At 39.4% G+C, this 25376-nt stretch overlaps 2 protein-coding genes across 2 annotated transcripts in view; one reads left to right on the forward strand and one right to left on the reverse strand.

The window, feature by feature from the left end:
* Nucleotides 1-25376, forward strand: part of LOC103084210 (zinc finger protein 570) — a 345144-nt gene that overhangs the window by 291244 nt on the left and 28524 nt on the right. The window lies entirely within an intron of this gene.
* LOC103074034 (zinc finger protein 345) lies at nt 1101-2552 on the reverse strand. Its single transcript, XM_007471086.1, has one exon. It carries the CDS (start codon nt 2550-2552, stop codon nt 1101-1103), a length of 1452 nt encoding a protein of 483 aa, XP_007471148.1.

The raw sequence follows: 25376 nt of genomic DNA on the forward strand, positions 1-25376 counted from the left end.
GTTGGGATGTTAGTCAAAGGGAAGTACAATTTTACCTATAATGTATAAATCAGTAAAAGCAGAAGAGAGCCACATATTATCTCTAAAATGAACAACAAATAAATAAAGCAGACACATTCAAAAGGGGCCAACAAGGTAACTCTTTATAATGGAAAAAATTTCAGGATTTGACAAAATGGGGGGTTTGATAAAAACAGGTAAATACTTTTAAGCCAATGGAATAGTAACAATATATTCACAGACAAAGAATATTAAAGGCTGGTTATAGCATAATCACACTTTCTCTCAAAAGCAATGCCAGATGTAATCTTACAGGATTTGCTCCAAAAATTTGACAGTGATTGTCTATGGTAAGATTACACATAACTGTAGCTATTTTTTTTTACTGATATCTACATTTTTATGGAGGAAAATTGTTCTGCAAAAAGAATAGTATAAGTTTCTAAAAGGAAAATAAAACAATCTTCCAAAAGGTACATATCCATAAGATACTAAAGGATATGTAAAAGTAACAGTAACTTAACACAAACAGGGTGACACACAGATACATAGACAGATATGCAAATTTTAAAAACAAAGACTGACCTGATATCGAAGCTTTATATGTATAAAAATAAACTTACCATCAAACATGTAATAAAAATATATAAAAATAGATATGGTTATTAAATAAATGGTGTTAGTATGAGAAATGGGGGAGGGGAAAAAAGGGTAAATTAGACCCTCAATAATTTAAAATAATTTTAAAATGCATCAGTAATTCTGTATACTTCACAAAAAATTAAGAACATTAAAAATAAAGTAGCAGGGTTAGCCCCCAAATAAATTTCAATGCTTAAAATAAACGCAATATACAATAAAAAGGTTTTTCAACTTATAATATTCACAAGTATGAATTTTCTGAAAGTAATGAATTTAGGTAAAAATATTCAAATATTTTATTCAGAGTGTTTATTTTCTGTATGAATTTTCTCAGACTGACTAACTGGTAAAGTATAAGTATATGTTGTACCTTAATTACATTTGTAGGGACTCTCACTAGTATGAATTCTCTTTATTGTATGGTTCCTTAACTATGTATTTCCAATTTATAGAGTTTCTCATTCACAGAGCTCCTTACCAGCATGACTTTTCTTATGTTGCTGAATTTCTGAACCCCTCTCCAAAGCCTTCCCACAGCCCTTACATTCATAAAGTTTCTCACTAGTATGTATTCTCTGATGTTGAGTACGGCTCAAGCCAGTGCCAAAAGTCTTCCCACATTCCTTACATTCATAAGGTTTCTGACCAGTGTGTATCCTCTGGTGCCGATTAAGGGCTGAACCACTACTAAAGGACTTTCTACATTCTTTACATTCATAGGGTTTTTCACCTGTGTGAATTAGCTGGTGTTGAATAAGTTTTGAGCCACTACCAAAAGCCTTCCCACATTCCTTACATTCATAGGGTTTCTCACCAGTATGAATTCTCTGATGTTGAGTGAGGTCTGAACCACTACTAAAGGCCTTCCCACATTCCTTACACTCATAGGGTTTCTCACCAGTGTGCATTCTTTGATGCTGAATAAGTTTTGAACCACTTCTAAAGGCTTTCTCACATTCCTTACACTCATAGGGTTTCTCACCAGTGTGAATTCTCTGATGTTGAGTGAGATCCGAGCCACTATTGAAAGCCTTCCCACATTCCTTACATACATAAGGTTTCTCACCGGTATGAATTCTTTGATGCCGAGTAAGGGCTGATCCAAAACTAAAAGCCTTCCCACATTTGTTACATATATATGGTTTCTCACCAGTGTGAATTCTTTGATGCCGCGTAAGAGCTGAACCACTACTAAAGGCCATTCCACATGCTTTACATTCATAAGGTTTCTCACCAGTATGAATTCTTCGATGCTGAGTAAGGTTTGAACCACTGCCAAAGGCTTTCCCACAGTCCTTACATTCATAAGGTTTCTCACCTGTGTGAATTCTGTGATGCCGAGTAAGGGCTGATTCAAAACTAAAGGACTTCCCACATTCCTTACACTCATAAGGCTTTTCACCACTGTGAATTATCTGATGTCGAATAAGGCCTGATCCAAAACTAAAGGCTTTCCCGCATTCCTTACATTCATATGGTTTCTCACCAGTGTGAATTCGCTGATGGTGAGTAAGGTTTGAGCCACTACCAAAGGCCTTCCCACATTCATTACATTCATAAGGTTTTTCACCCGTATGAATTCTTTGATGGTAAGCAAGGTTTGCACCACTACCAAAGGCCTTGCCACATTCTTTACATTCATAAGGTTTCTCACCAGTATGAATTCGCTGATGTCGAATAAGGACTGATACAAAACTAAAATCCTTCCCACATTCCTTACATTCAAGGAGTTTCTCATCAGTATGAATTTTCTGATGCTGGATATTGAAAGTGGGTATGTCTTCAGGAGTAAATATCATTTGACTGAAATGTCCTTCCTGAGATTCCTGTTTTCTCTCAAACTGGCCTTTACATTCCCAATCACCTCTGAAACTTGAACACTCAATGCTGTTATTTATAAGTCTTTCCATTATCTCCCATCAGGATGATTCTATTCCATAAATATCCTTTTTCAGAAATAATTCTTGGTCTCAACCTTGATTCACAGTCTGAAAGAAAATATAAAAACATTCACTTTTTTTGTGTTCTGGGAGAAATGAAACTTTTATAATAGGAAAAGACTTAACTGAAACTCATTTTCATATAGAGTGGCTTATACAGTTCTCATATATGATTGGGCATTTTGACAAACAGATAAGGAAAGAGAATGAGAAGAAACACTAGAAGGTGAAGGAGTTATTTAGGAAAATAGATTAAGTCAATTGTTCCTAAATAGTGATTTAGATAAAAATACCCTAAAGACATGGGGAGCTCAATAAATATAAAGATGTCCAGGCCCCAACTCATTTTGTTAACTAGTGTCATATACATTTAAAAATGAGTATAATTATTATTTAACCCATTTCTTAGGGTTGTTTGGAGCTTTAAATAACTACACCAGGAAGGAAAAATCTAGGCTAGATGGTCATAAATTGCATATAATCTGATGGAGATAGAAGAGAAAGTTACTTCAGATGTAGCAGTATCTTGATGAAAGATTAATGAGGGGCTTCCCTGGTGGCACAGTGGTTGAGAGTCCACCTGCCGATGCAGGGGACACGGGTTTGTGCCCCAGTCTGGGAAGATCCCACATGCCACGGAGCGGCTAGGCCCATAAGCCATGGGCGCTGAGCCTGCGTGTCCGGAGCCTGTGCTCCTCAATGGGAGAGGCCACAAGAGAGGCCCGCGTACCACACACAAAAAAATTATATATATATAAATGAACTGAGTAAGTCTGGAATGAGCAATAGAGAGTGAAGATTCTGTTGTGGTTAGAATATAGTTTGTTTATGCCATTTGGTAAAATCCGAAGTCTTGAGGCTAACCTTGGGAGAACCTTGGGAGAACAAAAAAGGGGACTTAGCAAAGGCCAAAAGCAGAGTAATTGAGCATGTAGTTTTAAAATCAGAGAAAAGGGACAAGAAGATAGGAGGTAATGTGATACTTCTGGAAAATTACAAGGAGGATGCAGATAGATGAGTACTCTGAACCCTAGCTCTGATGATTATTGAAATAATTCTGAAATCACATTAATGTATTGATATTTACACAGTTGTATAAAGTAACGCCACAGTGTTTGGTAGCTATTATTTTGGAAGACTTATATGCCATAAAAGTGACCAGGAAAATAAAAGGATTCAGAGACATCAATTAAGACCCTGAACAAATAAATAACTCAAGCCACAAAAGGTGAAAATATTTCAGCTCCATTCTCTTCCTACAATACTCAAACAGCAAGCTTGTTTAGGATCGGCCTAAAAATGTCTTGAAACTGTTCTTTCCATTCCCACTGTCAGTAGATAATTCTAGTCAAAATTATCTTTTACTTGGATATGAAAGCAGTATTTTATCTAGCTGCTTGCATTTCCAGTTTTGCACCCTTAACAGCCAGAGTGATATTCAGTCTGGCACTGTTCTGCTCAGAATGCTTCAATGGTTTCCCACTGTCCCTCGGATAAGACCCACACTCCTTAACTTGGTCTTTAAAATTCCTCAGAGACCTGCCTACTGCCTGCCTCTTCAAGATGATACCTCTCTCCTATCAGCAATAAGCCATAGTTACACTGGCCTTACTTCGTTCTTCAAATGCACTAAACTGTAACATGCTCCACTCCAACAATTTAATCTGCTTGAAATATTCTTCCATACCTCCCTTCCCACTGCCCCCACTCTTCACCTGCAAGTTCCTGGTCATTGTTCAGATCTCTGCTAACTGGCATACACTAAGAAAGATCTTTTCTGAATACTCAGTCTTAATTTTGCACATCTCGCCATTATTTCTCAAAGCACTTTTTTTACTTTTCTTTTTTTCTTCCTTTCTTTGTGTTTAGTGTTTGGTAATGAATGATTACACATTTATCCCCTACAATTGAAAATTTTCTATATTTTTTAAAGCCTTTATTGAATTTGTTACAATATTGCTTCTGTTTTAGTTTTGGTTTTTTGGCCTCAAGGCACGTGGGATCTTAACTCCCCGACCAGGGATCAAACCGCAACCCCTGCATGGGAAGGTGAAGTCTTAACCACTGGACCGCCAGGAAGTCCCCAGCAAATTTCATATTTTTTTGAATGTTTGCTTAATGTCTGTCTGCTACCATAGAGCCAAGATTGAGAAAGGCAAGGGTAATGTCTCTTACTTTAGTCAGCTTGAACCCTGGCACACACAAAAAGATCAAAATACATTTACTGAATGGCTAATATAATAAATTAGTCTCAAAATTCATTATTCTTAAAAATAAACTTCTAAAATAAATATTTCTCTAGAAAAGGATATACTTTCTCTCAAACAGTGAAAGTGAATCACATATGGTTATTCCTGTCCTTTAAAAAAATCTCACTAAAAGGAATGAACTGGCTTTTTAACAAAAGGAACCCACAAAGTCAAAGAAAATTGAAGAGGAAATAGCAGCAACAAAACTTTTGAAGCTGGAAAGCATGAAGAGAAATGACGAACAACTTAACAAAGAAAGATGAAACCTAACCCAAAAGTAAGGAAAACCCAGAAGGGGATGATTTATGCTGCAAACCCCAGAAAGGCTTAAGAAATGGGAGCATTATGTACTTAAGAAGGTCTACTAACTGGCATACAAAAAGTTAAATCAGCTTCTCAGTGTCCACTCTATAATACTGATACTCTATAATACTGATACAAATATCATCATTTGAGGAAATCCTGTAACATAAAAGAGATTAAACAAAGCCCAAAGGAACTTAGAAGAGAAACCACATAGGAAAACAAAATTCCAGAAGCCACCACTAATATCTTCAGAGGGATATGAGAAGCCATTTCACATGATAGAAGCATAGGATCACATAAAAGGAATAAGAGGCAAAAAAGAATACTTAGAAAATGAAAATATAAAGTGGGAATAAAAACATATCATTAGAAGAGTTAAAGGATAAATGAAAAATCTCTTTAAAAAGTACAAAAATATGGAAGTAGAAAATAGGAAATGTATAACACAGGGAACTATATTCCTATATAACCTATAATGGGAAATAATCTGAACTATATACGTGTGTGTGTGTGTGTGTGTGTGTGTGTATGTAACTGAATCACTTTGCTGTACACCTGAAACTATCACAATATTGTAAATCAACTATACTTCAATTAAAAAAAGAATAGAAAATAGGAAAGACATTGGAAGGTCATGCAAGCCAGGTCAACATCTAATGGGAGGAGATCATTCTTGAAAGTGTGCTAAGCATCTGCCAAGTATCAGGCAGAATGTTAGAAGGAGTGAAGGAATCTGAAAATTGCCATTTTGAAATCACCAATCTAATAATTGATTCAGGCAAGGATTCTCAATGGATTCTAAAATCAGAAAGTGAATGGTCAATATAACGGATATTCACTTAGTCTCTTAGCATCAATCCACATATGATTTACTAATTAAAAAGGGAAACATGTACCTTTATACTGGAAAGGTTTGGTACTCAGTACCTTTAACCTTAAATGATGAAACTTGGTATCATCAACAGTGGAAAAACCTGACACTCTGCCTTCTGATGTAATGCAATAGAATACACCATACCACCTTTGTCAAAATAGGTAAGCTGAATCTAAGCCTCCTATTTCCATAAGAAAACCATCAGACAAATGGAGGTTGTGAGACATTCTATAAGGCAACTGTCTTGAATTCAGTGTCATATAAAACAAACAAAAATGAGAGGCTGTTCTAGATTAAAAGAGACCAATGAAGCCCAACAACCAAAATAATATATGAATCCTGATTGGATCTGAGATCAAGCAAACAACCAACCAAGTAAATAAACAAAAACATAACATCAGCTAAAAAAAGACATTTGGGGGAACCACTGGAGAGATTTGAACATGAAATGTTTGAGGTAGTACTAGTGAGTTTATATTAATTTTCATAGATTTGATATGTCATTGTTATTGTTTGGAAAATGTCCTTATACTTAGGAGATGCACGCTAAAAGTATTAAGGGTAAAATGTCAGGATGTCCCCAACTTATTTTCAAATGATTCACGGGAAAAAAATGGACACGCATGCACACGCACGCGTGTGTGTGTATTTAGAAAAATAAAGCAAATGTGGTAAGATGTTAACAATTGGTGATTTTAGCTGATGGCTATTTGGGGCAAAGAACTGAATATTATTTCTAATTTTCTGTATGTTGGAAAACTTTCAAAGAAAACAGAAACCAGAAACAGATTGTTTTTAAAAGTAGCATTTAAGAAGATTTTCCAGAACTGAAGGACACAAATCTCCACATTAAATGGGCTCGCTTGGTACCTAGTATAAAGAATAAAAATTATTCACACTAAGATATAATTTCATTAGGTTCCAGGACAGTAGGAACAAAGAAAATACCCTAAAAGAATCCAAACAGTAAAAACACAGTGCATAAATAAAAGACCAGGAATGAAAATAGCTTTGGAGTTCCCCAAAATATTCTAAGCCCGAAGTCCTAAGTTCAAATTTCTGAGAGAAAATAATAATTAGAATCCCATGCCCTGCCAAAGAACCAATGCACTGGTTGAAACAGCCCTTTCAGATATGCTAGAACTCACAACAAATTTAACACATTTATCTCTTCTTACATGCCATCTACATCGAAAACCCATTTTGATATCTGGAGTTTTCTTGGAGTAAACCAAGAAACAGGAAGGAAATAAATAAGAATTCATAGTCTTGCCATGATTTCCATGTGAAAGGTAGAGACTTGATTGGGAAAGAATGAGATCCTTAAATATGGAACTGGGACATCTGGTTGGGACTCAGATGAAACTGACAATCTTGAACCTCCAACTTGCTTTGGGCCTCTCTTACCAGTGGAAGAAGCTTGCAATCCAGTGTCCGGGAGACTAGCTTTCCTCTGACTGAAAACCCTATAATAACATCACCTGGAGCAGTACCTGAAAAGGCATGCTAATTCTCCTCATGACCCACCAGAACCATTCTGTTGCCACTAGACCTGTAACAAGGGTCCAACCTCAGCATGTTCCAGAGGAACAAGTAGATACTATGAGCCAGGAGGAAATAACTTACTATTAGTTTGCAAGGGCTGCCAAACCAAAATACCACAGACTGGGTGATATAAACAACAGAAACTTATTTGCTTACAGTTCTGGAGATTAGAAGTCCAAGATCAAGGTGTCAGCAGGTTTGTTTTCTTTTGAGGCCTCTCTCCTTGGCTGGCAGATGGTTACTTTCTCACTGTGTTCTCACATGGTCTTTCCTCTGTGTGAGCATCCCTGGTGTCTCTTTCTGTGTCTAAATTTCCTCTCATATAAGGATACCAGTCAGATTGGTTTAGGATCCACCCTAACAGCCTCGTTTTAATCATCTCTTTTAAAACCCTGTCTCCAAATATAGTCACATTGTAAAGTACTGGGGGGTTAGAGCTTCAACATATGAATTTGGTGGGGGGACACAATTCAGTGCACAATATTCACTAAAACGAAGGTTATGGGAGCACAGTGGCACTAACTGTATCTTTCTGTATAGTTTTAATGTTTGGAACCATGTTCATACAATCAAATAAACAAGAATGGATTAATATTAATTAAAAAATCAAACAGAATACAAAGGGAATAAATGAACCTAAAAGTATTTGAAATGAATAACATAACCACAATAATGAGCAGATTAAAAACTGAATCCAAGGGGCCTCCCTGGTGGTGCAGTGGTTAAGAATCCACCTGTCAATGCAGGGAATACGGGTTTGAGCCCTGGTCCGGAAAGATCCCACATGCTGCGGTGCAATTAAGCCCATGCACCACAACTACTGAGCCTGCAGCAACGAAGACCCAAGGTAGCCAAAAATAAATAAAATTAAATCTTGAAAAAAAAAAGACTAAAAAGAGACATGATAACTAAATTCAGTGTGTGATCCTAGACTGTATCCTGGATAGCAAGTCAGGGAGAGAGGGTGTGGTGTAAGTAGGATGAATTGCTACAAAGAATATTATTGAGACTAGCAAGAAATCTTGTATATGGACTGTTACATAACAGTATTGCACTGTTGTTTAAATTTCTTATTTTAGTGACTGTACTGTGGTTGTGTAAGAGAATACTCTTGTTCTTAGGAAATAACACACTGAAGTGTTTAAGGGTAAAGAGGCAAATGTCTGCAACTTATTCTTAAATGGTTCAGATAAACTGTGTGTATTGTGTATGTGTGTGTGTCCTCACATGCATATATAGAGATGCAGAACAATTGCAAGTGCACACAGGAATGATAATACAAATGGGGGAAAATGTAAACAATTGGTGAATCTGAGAAAAGAGTACCCAAGAATACTTGGTACTATTCTTGTAACTTTTCTGCAAGTTTGAAACTTAATCAAAATTTAAGTTACCCAAAACAAGACATATTCCTAAGTAATTCTCATGTTAAATATGAAACTAAATAGAAATATAAAATACCTAGAAATGAAGTGAAAAGGAGATCAATACATGTAAAAAACCTGGACACAGGAAAGAAAATTACCCCCCAAAAAAGAAAATTTAATAATATTAAACTCCTTTTAAAAATTAAAACTTATTTGAATTCAATACGGCAACAAAAGAATCTCAAAAAAAAAGCAGAAAAAAATTAATGAAGATTTAAAATATGTAAGATTCACAAAAGTCAAACCTTGCTTTTGAAAAAAAATGAAGACTGCTGATTAAACATGTATGTATACCATCTCCTTTAGGTTTTATCCCAAAACACGACTAAAATGACCAAACAGTGATATTTTCCTATTGTTAATTGTTGGTAAGGGCACAGGTATGACAGATACTACTAACTGCCCCCCTCAAAATCATCCCTCCCCTACTTCCTTGCTACAATAATTTTTTTCCATAGTTTTTTCCCATCAGCTCCACAAAATGAATCATGATTTGCCTAGGCCAGTGGTTCTGAATTGATTGCTATTAGAATCAGTTAGGTAGCTTTTTAAAAAATTCTAAAGCTTGAACCCCACTCCAGACCAATTAACTCTTAATGTTTTTCTTGTCATCTTGTATGACTTTAAGTCATTAATTCTCAACTGTGGCAGCACACTAGAATTCCCTGGTGATCTTTTAAAAATGATGATGTCCAGGTTATATCCCAGACCAATTAAATCAGAATTGCTGGGAGTGGGACCCAGACATCAGTAACCAAGGTTAAGAATAACCAGCTTAAATTAAATGAAATAATTAACTTTCTGTTCTATTTGTTGCAGTTGTGTTTTTCTGCCTTATGCAGCCAAAAGTAACCTAATGGCAGTGGAAACACAGGTTCTAGCAGAGAGAGCTGGGTGTACTGGAAGTGTTTACTGAAGTTTAGAATATATGTACTCTATTATCTCCATGATTTCATATTATAAAATATGGCCTTACATGAAGCAATTAAAATGAGCTCTATACTTAAGTGAACAATTCTCCACACAGAATAAAAAGCACAAACAGTAACAATAACTAACTGACACTAAGTAAATGGGCAGGTCCTCTTTTAAGTGTTTTATGTGAACCAACTCAATCCTTGGACCCACTCTATAATTCAGTTACTTTCCACATTTTGCAGGATACACTTATAATCCTTTTTATATAGAAATATTTTTAAGTGACCAAACAGTACCACATACACATTTACATGTGTATGCATGTAAAAGGATATTTAAAAAGGATAAATAATTAACTGATAACAATGGCTACCTTTGGGTACTTTGGGTAGATACCTTGGATTGGGGATTGTAGTTACATCAGACCTGAACCCCTTCATAACATACAAATTATTTTTATAACAAAATTATAATTATTAACTAAATATAATTTAACTAAAAATAAAATTAAAAAAGGAAAGCACTAGCATTCAGCCTAAGGAGATGCTCATTGTTTATAATGGCAATAATTTGTAAGCAAACCTAGTTCAAAAAAGGGGGCTTGGTAACATGGTAACATGATAAGGCCATTACAACTCATGGTAAAGATAAATGTGTAAAGACATGGACAGTTGTTCACAATGTATTGATATTTTGGCATGATAGAGGCAGGTTACAGGTCAGAAGCCATAGTATGATCACATTTAGAAACGAATTCTCAGTATTGACAGCAGTTGTCTTTAACTGAAAGGATTACAGATAACTTTTGCTACTTATTTGTGCTTCTCTGTGTTTTACAAATTTGTTGTAATAAATCATTTTTTTGTAATGAAAGAAATAGAGAGTACAGCTATCTTCAGAAAAGTAACATATTTGACCAAGTATTCAAAGATTTTAAAAAAGAAGTGATCTAAACATGGCACAGGTACAAGCACAGAGACATAAAATTTAAAAATTCAAATACATAATACAAACTATTCAAATAATATAACAACATCTAGGCAATGCACAATGGAATACTAGTCAGCCATGAAAAATAATGAAATCTTGCCATTTGCAACCATGTGGATGGACCATGAGGGTATTATGCTAAGTGAAGTAAGACAGACAGAGAAAGAAAAATACCCTATGATCTCACTTATATGTGGAATTTAAACAAATAAGCAAACAAAAGCCAAGCTCATAGATACAGAGAACAGATTGTTGGTTGCCAGAGACAGGGGGTGAGGGTGTGGGGTTGGGTGAAATGGGTAAAGGGGGTCAAAAGGTACAAACTTCCAGTTATAAAATAAATAAAGCTTGGGGATGTAATGTACAGCATGGTATAGAGTTAATAATACTGTATTGCATTTGAAAGTTGTGAAGAGAGTAAATCTTAAAATTCATAAGAAAAAAAAATGTAACTATGTATGGTGATGGATGTTAACTAGATTTACTGTGGTGATCATTTTGCAATACAGTTGACCCTTGAACAACATGGGTTTGAACTGAGTAGTTTTACTTATAAGCAGATTTGTTTCAGTAGTAAATACTATAGTACTACAGGATCTGTGGTTGGTTAAACCCGAGAATGCAGATACAGAGGAACTATGGATGTGGAGGACCGACTATAAGTGATATGAAGATTTTTGACTGTGCAGAGTCAGCGCTCCTAACCTCCACATTAAGGGTCAACTGTATGTGCAAATATTGAATCATTACATTGTACACCTGAAACAAATATAATGTTATATGTTGATTATACCTCAGCAATTAAAAAAAAAAGATCTTTTGGGACCCACCAAAAGACTTTGGGACCCACCAAAAGACTTTTAGGCAACACTGTATACCATAATTGATTTAGAGGTCCCAAGAATGGGAAATAAAGGAGAGGGGAGCTAACATTTATTGAATTTCTGATGTGTACCAAGTGTTCTACATATCTTATTTCATTCTCAACAACATTGAGAATGAGAACCTCTTGTTTACAGGTTAAACAGCTCGTAGGTGGTGTAGCTGAGATCAGATGTCACATTTGATACTAGAATCCCTAATTTTTATACCATGCTACAGAGACTATTAGTGTAGGTAAAATAACCCGAGGGATGATTTGTTTCTTTTTTTTCTGAGGTAGCCAATATTTAAACTAAAGTGTTAGTGAGAATAGATGGCAAAGAGGCAGAGGCAGACACTGCCTGATGGAGGACAGTGTGGGGGATGGGGTTGAGGGGGCTTGGGAAGAGAAGTGGAAAGAGTAGTTAAAAAAGAAATATAATATAGGGAGAACAGCAAAAGGTACCACACAAATCTGACTTGATTAGACAAGAATGTTATTAAAATAAAAATATTGGGCTTCCCTGGTGGCGCAGTGCTTGAGAGTCCGCCTGCCGATGCAGCAGACGCGGGTTCGTGCCCCGTTTCGGGAAGGTCCCACATGCCGCGGAGCGGCTGGGCCCGTGAGCCATGGCCGCTGAGCCTGCGCGTCCGGAGCCTGTGCTCCGCAAATGGGAGAGGCCACAACAGTGAGAGGCCCGCATAACGCAAGAAAAAAAATAAATAAATAAAATAAAAATATTAGACAATAAATATCTACATCTGTATCTAAGTCTATATCTCGTTTTTATATCCGCTTCCAAAAATGTATTTGAGGAGGCTAAGAATAAAGAAAAAATTTTAAATCATACACAAAGGTCATACATCATAGGTATTCAATGTCAAAAACCCAGGCTAAGATTATTACTGCAATTGATCATTTCTGAAGTGCTCAAATTCCTGGCAGTCAACGCAAAAGGGAAATACTATATACAATGGATTAAATTATTCCTATTTGCCAAGGACTATTTTTTTTTTTCTGGCAGCACCTTGCGGTATGTGGGATCTTACTTCCCTGACCAGGGATCGAACCTGTGCCCCCTGCATCGGGAGCTCGGAGTCTTAACCACTGGACCGCCAGGGAAGTCCCTGCCAAAGACTATTTACAGGAGATAATCAAGACCTTGATGAGAAACATGCAGAAAATGTAATATCAATTGAGAGATTCATGTTATTAGAAGATTCCCCAAATTTCTACTCACATAATTATAGACACAATGCAATTCGATCAAAATCCCAAAAGATGTTTGAGTGGAACCAAACTATTTCAAAAATGTATATGGAATATGCAAAGAAACACAAACAGCCAAGACACTCTTGAGGAACAAGAAGCTAAGAGGACTTGTTCCAAATATTATAAAGTCACGGTGAATAAGATAGCAGAGTATTGCTGCAAGGGGAGACAAACAGAGCAATGGAACAAAACATAAAGTCCAGAAACAGATGTAGCCATAATGGTCACTTGATTTTTGGCTACAATGGCACTACAGCTCAGTGTAGAAAACATGAACTTTTCAATAAATGATACTGGAGCAACTGGATACTCACATGGGGGATAAAATGAAATTGAATCCCTACCCTACACAAATCAATTCCAGGTAGTGTAAAAACATACATGTTAAAGCTAAAAACTAGGAAGCTGTTAGAAGAGAACACAAGAAAATCTTCATTACCTTGAGGTAGCAGAAAATTTCTTAAACAAGCACTAACTATTGAAAAAGATTTCATCACATTGAAATCCAAAACCTCTATTCACCGAAGACACCAGAGTGAAAAACCAAGTCAGAGTAGAAGATAATATTTGTCACATGTGCAACTGACAGTAAACTAAAATATAGAAGATACATATTATGTCTATATATTTTATATATATATTCAACTGCTATAAATCAGTTAGAGGAAAACAACCCAGTTAAAAATCGGCAAAATATTTGAACAAGCATTTCACAAAAGAGGATATCCAGGAGGGCAAGAATTAGTGTTCAATTTCATTGATAATACAGGCATATCAATTAAATGTGATAACACTAGATATCTACCAAATTGGCAAAAATTTTAAAGTGTGACAATGCCACGAGCTGGCATGACTGTGAAACAAAAGGAGCCTTTTTAAACTGCTGATTCAAGTAAAAACTTGCATAGTATATTTAGAGAACAGTCTGGCACTGTCTAGTAAAACTGAAGATGCGCAAACCCTATCCCTCAACAATTTAATTACAATTTTAGTGTATATATTAAAGAAATACAAGCACATGTGTACCAAAATATGTGCACAAAACATTTGTAGTCACATTGCTTATAGCAGCCAAAAACTAGAAGCAAGTCAAATGTCCATGAAGAGTAGAATAGATAAGTAGTAAACTGATACTATTATACAAGATAGTATACAGAGAGCAATGGAAAAAAATGAACTGTAGTTATAGGAAATATGAATGAAGCTCACAAACGTTTTTCATGAAAAAAGACACAAAAGAATGTCTATTCATACAAAGATAGAAAACAGACAAAAACTAAATCTGTGTGGTTTTGGAATTCATATCAAAGCTCTAATGAAAGACAAAGAAATGATCACAGTGGTTATCACCAGAAGAGCATAATTGTGATTGTGGAGGGGTACATCAGAGGCTGCTTTAGAGATGGCTGTATTCTTTTTCTTGACCTGGGTATTCCTTACATCGGTCTTTATAATTATTTGCACAAATGGGTGTTAAATGCCATTTCTGTATCTAACTTGAAAGAAAAAAAAAGACAGGCATTCAAATAAATATGCACCTCTAAAAATGTTTCCAATATTAAATTATGTGGGGAAATACTTAAATATAATTTTATGTGAAAATGTAGGCTATAAAATGGTAAATGCTGAATAAGATCAATTTTTAAATATCACACTTTATATATGTACATAAAACATACTGGGAAGAAATTATCAAAAAGTTAGCATTGGTTTTAACTGGGAATTTAAATTTTCCTCATTGGGAATTGTACTTTTGAAATTATTTAAGATAATTTCATTTTATAATAAAAAAAGATATATATTTTTTTAAGAGAGCATAAAGAAAAATTAAACCATTTGTCAAATTAGGAAGAGAAAGTCACGTGTGTGGGTTGGGTTTTGGAGCAAATCACATTTCTCAAAGGAAAAATTCCATAGATCAGGTCACCTGACAGGCAAGAATTTTCAAGAGAAGGAAACCAAGTCATATCCTGATATAGAAAAGAGGATTTCAGGAAACAAGGGGAAACGACAAGCTACCTCGCAGGTGCCTTGTGAATGTTCAACAGCCATTCTTTACTCCACTCTGGAAAACTCTGCAAGCAGAGAAGAGCTGGAGAGAGAGAAAGGAGTCAGGAAAAACCAGGCTCTCTGGGAGCCCAAGTCAACCTACCACCCACCACCTACAGATATTAGGTCAGACAAGCCTTGGGCGTCCTGCTCAATACCAGCATTACAGACAAGCACGGTCATTTGCAGTTCTGGGCAGAATGTGTCCCTGAACTCACAGAGGTCACCTGGTAAAAGAGCGCTGGAGTCACAAAGGCACAGACAAAGGCGCCCCACACCTACAGTGCTATATGGATACATAATCACAGGAACTCACACCACGGGCACACAGGCACTCCAAACCTCAACAAAATGGGCTGCAGACGGCCACGCAATCATACACACCCTGGGGACAGTCAGTCACAATCGCAGTCATAGGCACCCCCACGTACTCACATTCCCAGTGACATACATCATGGGGACACAATGACAAATTCACACGCACCCTACCACCAACAATATGACACACACACACACACACACACCCCAAGGAGAAACAGTCACAAATCTCACAGTTAAGCCATCCCACACCCACGGCTCAGCAAATGATCATAAATACACACACACACATCCCAAGTGTATACACAGTTTTACAACCGCAGTCAAGGAACCTCACACTCGCAAACAGTGCCACACCCGGTCACACAATTAAACCCCCATCACATCTGCACAATCAAATCCACAATCAAGCCCGTCTCCCGCCCTCACAGTTTGGTACAAGGTCACACAGACACAGAGACACAACCACAATCAGACACACACTCCTCACGATCTCCCCTTCCCGGCTGGCTCCCGTAGAGGCCGGAGGTTCCAGACACTCCCAGCTCCAACCCCGGGCTCCAGGCCGTCTCACCTACGACTCCTCCGGTCTGGTCAGCACCGCTCCACTCTACTTGAAACAAATAGAGCCCAGCACCTCGCACAGCACCCTGAGGCCGTTTGCCCCAACCCGTCAGAAAATCCCGTCCACTCCTCAGGAGAAGGTCTAGTTCTCGCGGGAAGGAGCACTAGGCCTAGAGGCCTCTGGGAGATGTAGTCCAGAAAGAGACAGGCTGCTAAAAGCTATCTCTTCTTCATCCTGATTCCCCCTGGCCGCGGAAGCCTGGATTCGGCAGCGCACCTGAGGCTTCCGCGAGTCTCAGCTGACAAGAACTCCCTCGACCAAACTTTAGTCAAGTCGACCGCAGACTCCATCACCCTGCCCAGTGGCTATAAATCCCCAGCTACTCTTACATACCCAGTTGAGTTCAATCTCTCTTCCCTATTGCGATAGTCTTTATAATAAGCCTTCCTTATCTGTTTACCTCGTCTGGTGCAACTTCTTTGACACAACCCAGCCTCAAGTTGCGGTTCTTTCAGGTTTTGGCGCTCACCGTGCAACGTCCTGGGCCTCACGGCCTGCTGGGAAATGTAGTCCAGGACTTTGCCAGCGGCGGAGTGGACCCGGCCGAGATACACTGCGTTCCCTAGACGCTGAGGCGGGACTTGGCCTCAGTTAAACGCCCAGGAGGCTGCTAAGAATTACGCTTTGCCCTGGGAGCGCGCAGATCCTAGAGGCAAGCTGCTGCGGAAAGTGTCGGGAAGCCAGAAGAGCGAACCCGAATGCAGGACGTGAGTGTCTGGGACCAAAGCAGCCTAGGGAGTTTGAAGGGGAGAAATCCACAAGCCCAGTCACGTATGCGAGAGTGGGTGAAGGAGGGCCCGAGTGTGGACCGTGATGAGATTGCGTGTGTGACTACATTTAGGGGTTAGTTGAATGGAAGAGAGACTGCATGCAGGTAAAATTGATGAGTGAGAGAGAGGTGGGATCAAGATTATAAGTGGCTTTGTGAGGATGGAGGGTCATATTGTGGGCTTGTGTGGTTGGGAGTACTTGTGTGTGTGTGCGCGTGGTAGGGCAAGATTGTGTGTGTATGAAAATATGTGTGTCATCACGTGATTGTGGGCCACTGCCTGGGTGGCTGAGATAGTGGAGGAATCTGAATCCTCTCAGCCTCATTTCCTCTTCAAATTGAGATAATAGGATATGTCTTCCCGTAGATTCAATTTTAAGGAGAAAAAGCTCCCTGTTGATATAATAAATAACTTATACCACTTTAATACACTTAAGATTCCAAATATTTTGTTCTGGAATAGAATACTGAATCAGTATGGCTTTTTTTTTTTTTTTTTTTGCTGTCCGCAGGCCTCTAGCTGCTGTGGCCTCTCCCGTTGCGGAGCAGCTGCTCCGCGGCATGTGGAATCCTCCCGGACCGGGTCACGAACCCGTGTCCCCTGCATCGGCAGGCAAACTCTCAACCACTGCGCCACCAGGGAAGCCCAGTATGGCTTTTTAAACAGGGTGTATTTTATTATGGGGGTGCCTGTTTTGGGTTATGTCCACAAACTTATGCCCAGACGTTTTTCTCTTCTCTGTTCCTTGAGAGACATTGATGAGGTAAATATTCAGAGATGTGATTGTTCAGTTCAACCAGGAGGCTCAGCCACAATTAAAAGATGTTTAGAGGAAGTTGTATAGGTATATGATGCTGGAGAACTAGAGCAACATAGCCACGTTACATATGGATAACTTCTCCATATAAGCCAACTTTTGAAAGTAAAGTGACATCTCTGATATATTTCGAATCTTTACATGGCATAATGGTTTCAGCTTTGAGATGTAGGCTTCAGATATTCTCAAGCCCTCTGTGACATGATTGTATATGCTCAACCTTTAAGGCAAAAGGTTATTTACTTTGTTCCTCTTTATATGGTAACTTCCTTAAAGGCCCAAGGTCAGTCTGAGTTTGGAGATGGTGCTTGAATTCAAGCCTTTTGTGATTTTCCTATATACAGGCTCTCACATCACCAAACTGCATGAAATCTTCAAGTTAGGACAAGAAAATAGGCCATAGGTGGTGAGTAGAAGAAATGAAAAGGAGTGGGAGCCTTTTCTGTACAAGTGAGTGAGTGGGAACCAGGCAGATGTGCCTGGGACAAGGGAGAGCACAGATAGATGGTCAGTGAGGCAATTTACACCATAAAATGTTTTCCAGGTTTTGCTATATAGACCCTACTCTTCTTGAGTTTTAGTTGATGTGAATCTTTCACTCATCATTCTTCCTCTGTCAGTACCCTCTTTATTTAAGCAGATCCTAGAGGACCATATTCTCTTCATTTTCATAGCCTACATATGTAGTCAGTCCTTCATACATCTGCAGTCTTTTAAAACTCTTATTGTTTCACGCTGCTGTTTCTTCTTATTACATTCCATTTTCTATCTTTCCATTGCTAAAAGCTTCAGGGTTATAGTTTACCATTGTCATTGACTTCCCACAGTCATATTTCAGCAATCTCCATTACCACGAGAAGCTGCTAGCTTAGAAATCATTGCTACTTTCCTCTTAGCTCCCCTCTCTGCCAAGTTTTTTATTTCATAATTGTTTTTAAAGGAATCATCTCATCGATTTTAAAAATTTAAATAAGGTTATAGTGGAAAAAGAAGTCTCCCTTTCAGTATTTCTCTTCTCCACATGTATCTACAGTGACTAGTTTCTTATGTTAACTACTTTGAGTTATTCTATGATTATACCAACATATCTGTATATATAACATCTTTATTTTTCACAAATGTTAGTATAGTATAAAGCACCTTGTTTTTTACTCACTATTATTTCTTAGAAGACATTCCATATTAATATATATTCCTTATTCTTTCTTATGGTGGTATAATGCTTTATGGTTGGGGAAATGTCATACTTTAACTAATACTATGTTAGTAAATTTTTAGGATGTTTTCAGGTTTATGCAATTTTGGAATGAAATCCTTATAAATTCAGCTTTGCACAGATGTGCATGTGCATCTTTCGATTTCTTCTAAGAAGTGCTGGATCAGAGGTTATGTATAAGTATTTGCAGTCCACAAAAGATCACTTTCCATTTCCACCAAAAAATTTATGAAAGTGCCTATTTCCTGTTGCTGTCAAAATGTATTTCTTCATTCAGCAGATATTTATGGAGCCCTTTATCTGTGCCAGGTGCTGTTCTAAGCCCTAGGAAAGCATCAGTGAACAAAACGGTCCAAATTTCCTGTCCTCAAGGCGTTTACATTCTAGTCTGGGAAAATGACCAGTGAACATGTAAATGAAGTATATAGTGTTCCAGATAAAGGTAAGATCTGTAGAGAAAAATGAAGCTTGGAAATAGGATAGTGAGTGACAATGGAGTTGTGATTTTAAATAGAATGGTTAGGAAAAGCCTTCCTAAGAAGAAAATATTTGAGCAAAAACAAAAGGAGGAAACAGTGACATTTGAAGATATTTGGATAAAGAGCATTATAAGCAGAGAAAACAGCTAAACATAAATGCCATAAGTTAGATACAAGCCTGGTGTATCCAAGGAGCAGCAAGTAGGCCAGCATGACAAAGTAGAGAGTAGTAGATGAGGTGAAAGAGCTAATGAGAGGACAAATTATATAAGGCCTTAGAGAATATTTTAAGAAGTTTGGTTAGTCTTAGCAAGATGTAAAAGCAATAGTGGGTTTTGAACAGAAGAGTGACATGATCTTATATTTAAAAGACATCATTTGGGGTGCTGAGTAGAGAGTAGGGTGTAGGGGGACAAAAAAGGAAGCAGGGAAACTAGCCAATGGGCTGTTGGAATAATCCAGGTAAGAGATAATGGTGACTCGGTCTAGGGTGATAGCAGTGGTAGTTAGGAGAAATAGTTGGATTCTAGATATATTTTGAAGATAGAGCTAAATGGCTCTGGTAATAGATTTGATGTGGGATATGAGAGAAAGAGAGGAACCTAGGCCAACCCAAATATTGCAGCCCAAGAAACTAGAAGACCAGAATTGTCATTTACTTAGATAAAACTATAGAATGAGCAAGTTTTAGTGGGTAGATCGAGTTTGGTCTTTGGTCTGCTAAACCACTGAGATCAGTGACGTAAGAGGAGAATTCTAAGGAAATCTATTAGGATAAAACTAAATATAGTAACAGGTTGTTTTGGGTTGAATGGTGACACCCCAGAGATATGTCCACATCCTAACCCCCAGGACCTGTGAATGTGACCTTATTTGGAAAAAAGGGTCTTTACAGATGTAATTAAGTTAAGGATCGCTAGCTGAGATTATCCCAATTATCTGGATGTGACCTAAATCCACTTACAATAGACAGAAGATGAGAAGATATAGAAGAAGGCTGTGTGAGGGCAGAGGCAGAGATTGAAGTTATGCAGCAACAAGCTAAGAAAACCTGAGTCTAGTTCTGATTGTTGCTTTGTGTTTTGGGAGTGTCTTGATTTTTCTTGCCTTTTCATATGCCTTGAAATTTTTTGTTGTTGTTGAAAGCCAGACATTTTGTTTAGGATAGTAGTGTGCAGAAAAGGATTAACATAGCAGACCTGAGACTTCTTATCCTTAGGAAGGCCTGCTTGAAGTTTGGCCCTTGGCTTGCAACTAGAACTTGGATTTTGAGAAGATTCCCATTATCCTCACTGATAAGAATGACTTACTGTGCCTAAAGTGTTTGTGCAAACAATATAATTTATGCTAAATACCTGCTTTCCTTCTGAGAGTCTGAAATTCTGGTATGTGCCAGGCAGGGACTGCCTGTGTGACCAGGCCCCAATAAAAACTCTAGGTACTGAATTTCTAATGAGCTTCCCTGGTTGGTACTATTTCACATGTATTGTCACAACTCATTGCTGGGGGAATTAATGGCCTGGGTAACTCTACTGGGAAAGGATCCTTGGAAGCATGTGGCTGGGTTTTCCTGGACTTTGCCCAATGCACCTTTTCTTTTTTGCTGATTTTGCTTTGTATGTTTTGCTGTGAGTTCTCCCAGTGAATCATTGAACCTTGGAGGGAGGGTTGATCTTGGGGTCCTGCAACACCATAGTAACTGAGGAAAATAGTTTTTATGCCTGAATGAGGGCATACATTTACTTCTGCAAAGCCTTTAGTGTGGAGTTTTGAGTTAATCCAGTTAGGAGTTTTAACAACTCAGCAAGGTAAGAGAGTCATACAATTTGATTGCATTTATGTAAATTTCAAAGATAGATAAGTGACAAACAAGATATTATTACATTAACAATCAGGATAGTGGTCAGCTGGGGTCTGAGGGGTCAGAAATGATCATATGGGGTGGGCGTTTCTTCTTGAGGTACCCACAGTTGTCATGGTACGAACGTGGGTTGGAAAAGAATTTCCAGACACAAGGCAGAATGAAAAGAAAATAGAATTTATTAGAGGGAAGGGTTGCTGCCAGAACAGCGGGCCGACTTCCTGATAGCCAGGGAGACCCTGAGCAAGGGTTACTGGTTGTTTTTATAGCCAGGGAACAAAGGAACCTGCGAGTCATCCTCTAATTAGGCAGGGTATGTATACTTTCAGTATGCAGAGCGTGAGAAGAATGGGACAAATATCTTTCCTTATATGGGACGGGAAAGGGACAGGGCATGCTGCTTGGGAGGGCTCTGGGACATTGTAATGGTCGCAGTATGACAGAGTGATGAGTCCTGTAACTCTTTGTTCCGGCAATATTGGCCCTTTGAGTTTATCTTGTTCTTTGTCCTTGGAGCACCACAACAATGTACTGTTTCTTCACTTGTATGGCATTACACTGAACTTACACATTCTATGCAGTTTTCTTCAGGTGTTTTCTATTTCACAATAAAAAAAAAATTAAAGAAAAAATATTTAAAGGTTACCTGATGATTTTGAAAATAATGAAAAAATTACTCCTCCATCAGAAAGTTTAGATATACATCAAGCACATAGGAAAGGACGCAAATGAGAAAAACTGGCAAGTATTAACTTCAGCAAAAAGAATGGCTCAGACATGAATAACATTTACACAATACTAATGTAACCATGAATATTAATTTAAACCACTTTAAGGGTAATTGGAGTAAGCTATTTGTCTGCTGATGTGAAGGACATTATACCTGGGTTCAAGGAGGAGCTCCAATGGCTTCACAGTCAGGGGACACCCCTCTCCCTCCCGAGGGGTGCCCCATAGATCTTCCCCTTTATCCTACCCTCAAGCCGGGGCTTGTGGGATAACAGGTTTCCACCCAGCCAGGCCGAGGCGCAAGACCTTTCTGCCACATCATGTGTCACATGCTCAGGCGGAGAGCTTGCAAAGAAAAGAATTACACGCTCCTTCCAGAGGTAGTTTCCACGGCTCTGGACTACATTTCCCAGGGGCCATCGCGTTCACGGCTACTTCCTGTCGAAAGACCGAGTTGGCTTATGGTCCAAGCTCCCAGAGAGGGCCATTTGTTTGCGGAGGAACAGCAGTGTGGACTCATCAGTTGAGACTTGCGTTCTACACGCGGCCCGGAATTCGTTGACGCTTGCCAAAGATAGAGCGGTGTGAGGACAATGGTCTTTGCCGAGTGAAGTGATAGGGTCCAAGACCGAGGCCTGTGAATTGAGACCACTGGGCTCTGGGCTCTTAAAGGTTGTCCCGGCTCCAGTCATTTCCCAGTGTCCGCCGTATCCGAGGCAAAGTTCTGTCCGCACACCGGCCCTTTCAGGACCATAGCAGGGGTCGTGCGCGAGTCCCTGAGGAACATCCACAGCTTGAGGGAACCGCAAAGTCGAGTGAGTCTAAGACCCGGAAGCGGAATGACCCCTGAGAGGCCGAGACCGCCGCTGCGGGGGAGGGCAGTGAGGGGCTAACATTTTCGGAGTCTGAGGCTTTACCAGCCAGCAGGTGTGAGAAGGAAGACGGTGGGAAGTTGAGTATGTGTGTCCGCGCGCGCTAGCGATCGCGACAGGGAATCTTGGGTGCTTGTGTGAAATTGATACAGAAGCAAGGTGTGGGAGTGATCGCACGGGAACCGTAGAGGTGTGTGTGTGTGTGTGTGTGTGTGGACGGTGCGCTGGTGACGGGAGCAGTATGTGATTGTAATTTAGGTGTGACTGTGCATGTATATGATTGTGAATGCGTCACCATGTGCGTGACCGTGTGTGTAAATATGGTAGCAACTATGGGGCCAGAGACAAAGAATTGAGCGTTGCGTTTAGTAACATTCACAGTCATTCGTGAATGTGTGGAGAGCAGTTTCTGTGGGGCTATTAGTTGGATTGGAGTAGGGTAACGTAGAATGAGGGGAGAGGAATGGGAGACAGTGTAGACCACATATTCGAAGAGTTTTTCTGTAAATATGAAAATGGAACAGCAGCTGGTGTGGGAGAAGTAACCTATCGGTATGCTGGTGGGAATGAGCCATGAGAGAAGGAAAAGAAGTACAGGTAAGTGTGAGGAAGCCAGGCTCATCTGTGTGGTGTGTACTGAAATTGCAAGAATAAAAGAAGGGTAGTAGGGCTTCCCTGGTGGCGCAGTGCTTGAGAGTCCGCCTGCCGATGCAGGAGACGCGGGTTCGTGCCCCGTTTCGGGAGGATCCCACGTGCCGCGGAGCGGCTGGGCCCGTGAGCCATGGCCGCTGGGCCTGCGCGTCCGGAGCCTGTGCTCCGCAAATGGGAGAGGCCACAACAGTGAGAGGCCCGCATAACGCAAGAAAAAAAAAAAAAAAAAGAAGGGTAGTAGCGTTGGCAGCGAGTGAGCCAGGAGCTCAAGTTTTGAAAAAACAAGGGGAAGGAAATATACAGTGTTTGGTAGATGTCAGCAACAGTGAGGTGTGGTGAGTTATATATGAACTCTTGGCATGAAATTCAAAGGTAGAGCTTTTGTGGAGGGCAAAGGGAGAAAGGTCTGAGAGTAATAAGAGCAAGGAGGACACCTGCCCCACTTCCAGACCCAGTGGCAAGAGGCTGTGGGGGGGGGGGAAACTTAGAGAGGGCTGCGAGAGTCCTCTGGAGAGAGCCAGGTTTCTGTTAGATCCAAAGGTGAAGGGAGTGTTCAGGGAGGTGGTTGAGGATAAAAGAGGGGTTTATGACTGTGAATTCCAGAGGGCGTATTGGAAAGTGTCAGGAGTTGAGGAGGGGTGAGAAAATGGGACATCCAACTGATGGGGAGTAGAGTGTCTGAAAAGAGAGATGATCAAGGAGCCTAGGGCTTTTTATGATGCTCATAAACATGGATGCAGGGGATACTGATGCTTATTCTGGTTGGATTCACGGCAGTGTTGGAGAGGTAGTGTTGGGCTAGAAAGGGGGACTTTTTTTTTTTTACATCTTTATTGGAGTATAATTGCTTTACAATGGTGTCTTAGTTTCTGCTTTATAACAAAGTGAATCAGTTATACATATACATATGTTCCCATATCTCCTCCCTCTTGCGTCTCCCTCCCTCCCACCCTTCCTATCCCACCCCTCCAGTTAATCGCAAAGCACCGAGCTGATCTCCCTGTGCTATGCGGCTGCTTCCCACTAGCTATTTATTTTACATTTGGTAGTGTATATATGTCCATGCCACTCTCTCACTTCGTCCCAACTTACCCTTCCCCCACCCCGTGTCCTCAAGTCCATTCTCTATGTCTATGTCTTTATTCCTGCCCTGCAACTAGGTTCATCAGTACCATTCTTTTTAGGTTCCATATATATGTGTCAACATACAGTATTCGTTTTCTCTTTCTGACTTACTTCACTCTGTATGACAGACTCTAGGTCCATCCACCTCACTACAAAGAACTCAATTTCATTTCTTTTTATGGCTGAGTAATATTGCATTGTATATATGTGTCACATCTTCTTTATCCATTCATCTGTCGATGGACATTTATGTTGGTTCCATGTCCTGGCTATTGTAAGTAGTGCTTCAAGGAACATGTGGTACGTGACTCTTTTTGAATTATGGTTTTCTCAGGGTATATGCCCAGTAGTGGGATTGCTGGGTTATACTGTAGTTCTATTTTTAGTTTCTTAAGCAACCTCCATACTGTTTTCCATAGTGGCTGTATCAGTTTACATTCCCACCAACAGTGCAGGAGGGTTCCCTTTTCACCACACCCTTTCCAGCATTTATTGTTTCTAGATTTTTTCATAATGGCCATGCCAACCGGCATGAGGTGTCACCTCATTGTAGTTTTTATTTGCATTTCTCTAATAATTAGTGATGTTGGGCATCTTTCATGTGCCTCTTAGCCACCTGTATGTCTTCCTTGGTGAAATGTCTATTTAGGTCTTCAGCCCTTTTTTTTTTTTTTTTTTTTTTTTTTTTTTTTTTGCGGTACGCGGGCCTCTCATTGTTGTGGCCTCTCCCGTTGCGGAGCGCAGGCTCCGGACGCGCAGGCTCAGCGGCCATGGCTCACGGGCCTAGCCGCTCCGCGGCATGTGGGATCTTCCCGGACCAGGGCACAAACCCGTGTCTC

This window comes from Lipotes vexillifer, unplaced genomic scaffold (genome assembly GCF_000442215.2).
Source record: "Lipotes vexillifer unplaced genomic scaffold, Lipotes_vexillifer_v1.1 scaffold182, whole genome shotgun sequence".
Taxonomy (NCBI): Eukaryota; Metazoa; Chordata; class Mammalia; order Artiodactyla; family Lipotidae; genus Lipotes; species Lipotes vexillifer.

Coding starts and splice junctions, on each gene's coding strand:
- LOC103074034 (XM_007471086.1), bottom strand. CDS start 2,552: ATGGAAAGACTTATAAATAACAGCATTGAGTGTTCAAGTTTCAGAGGT.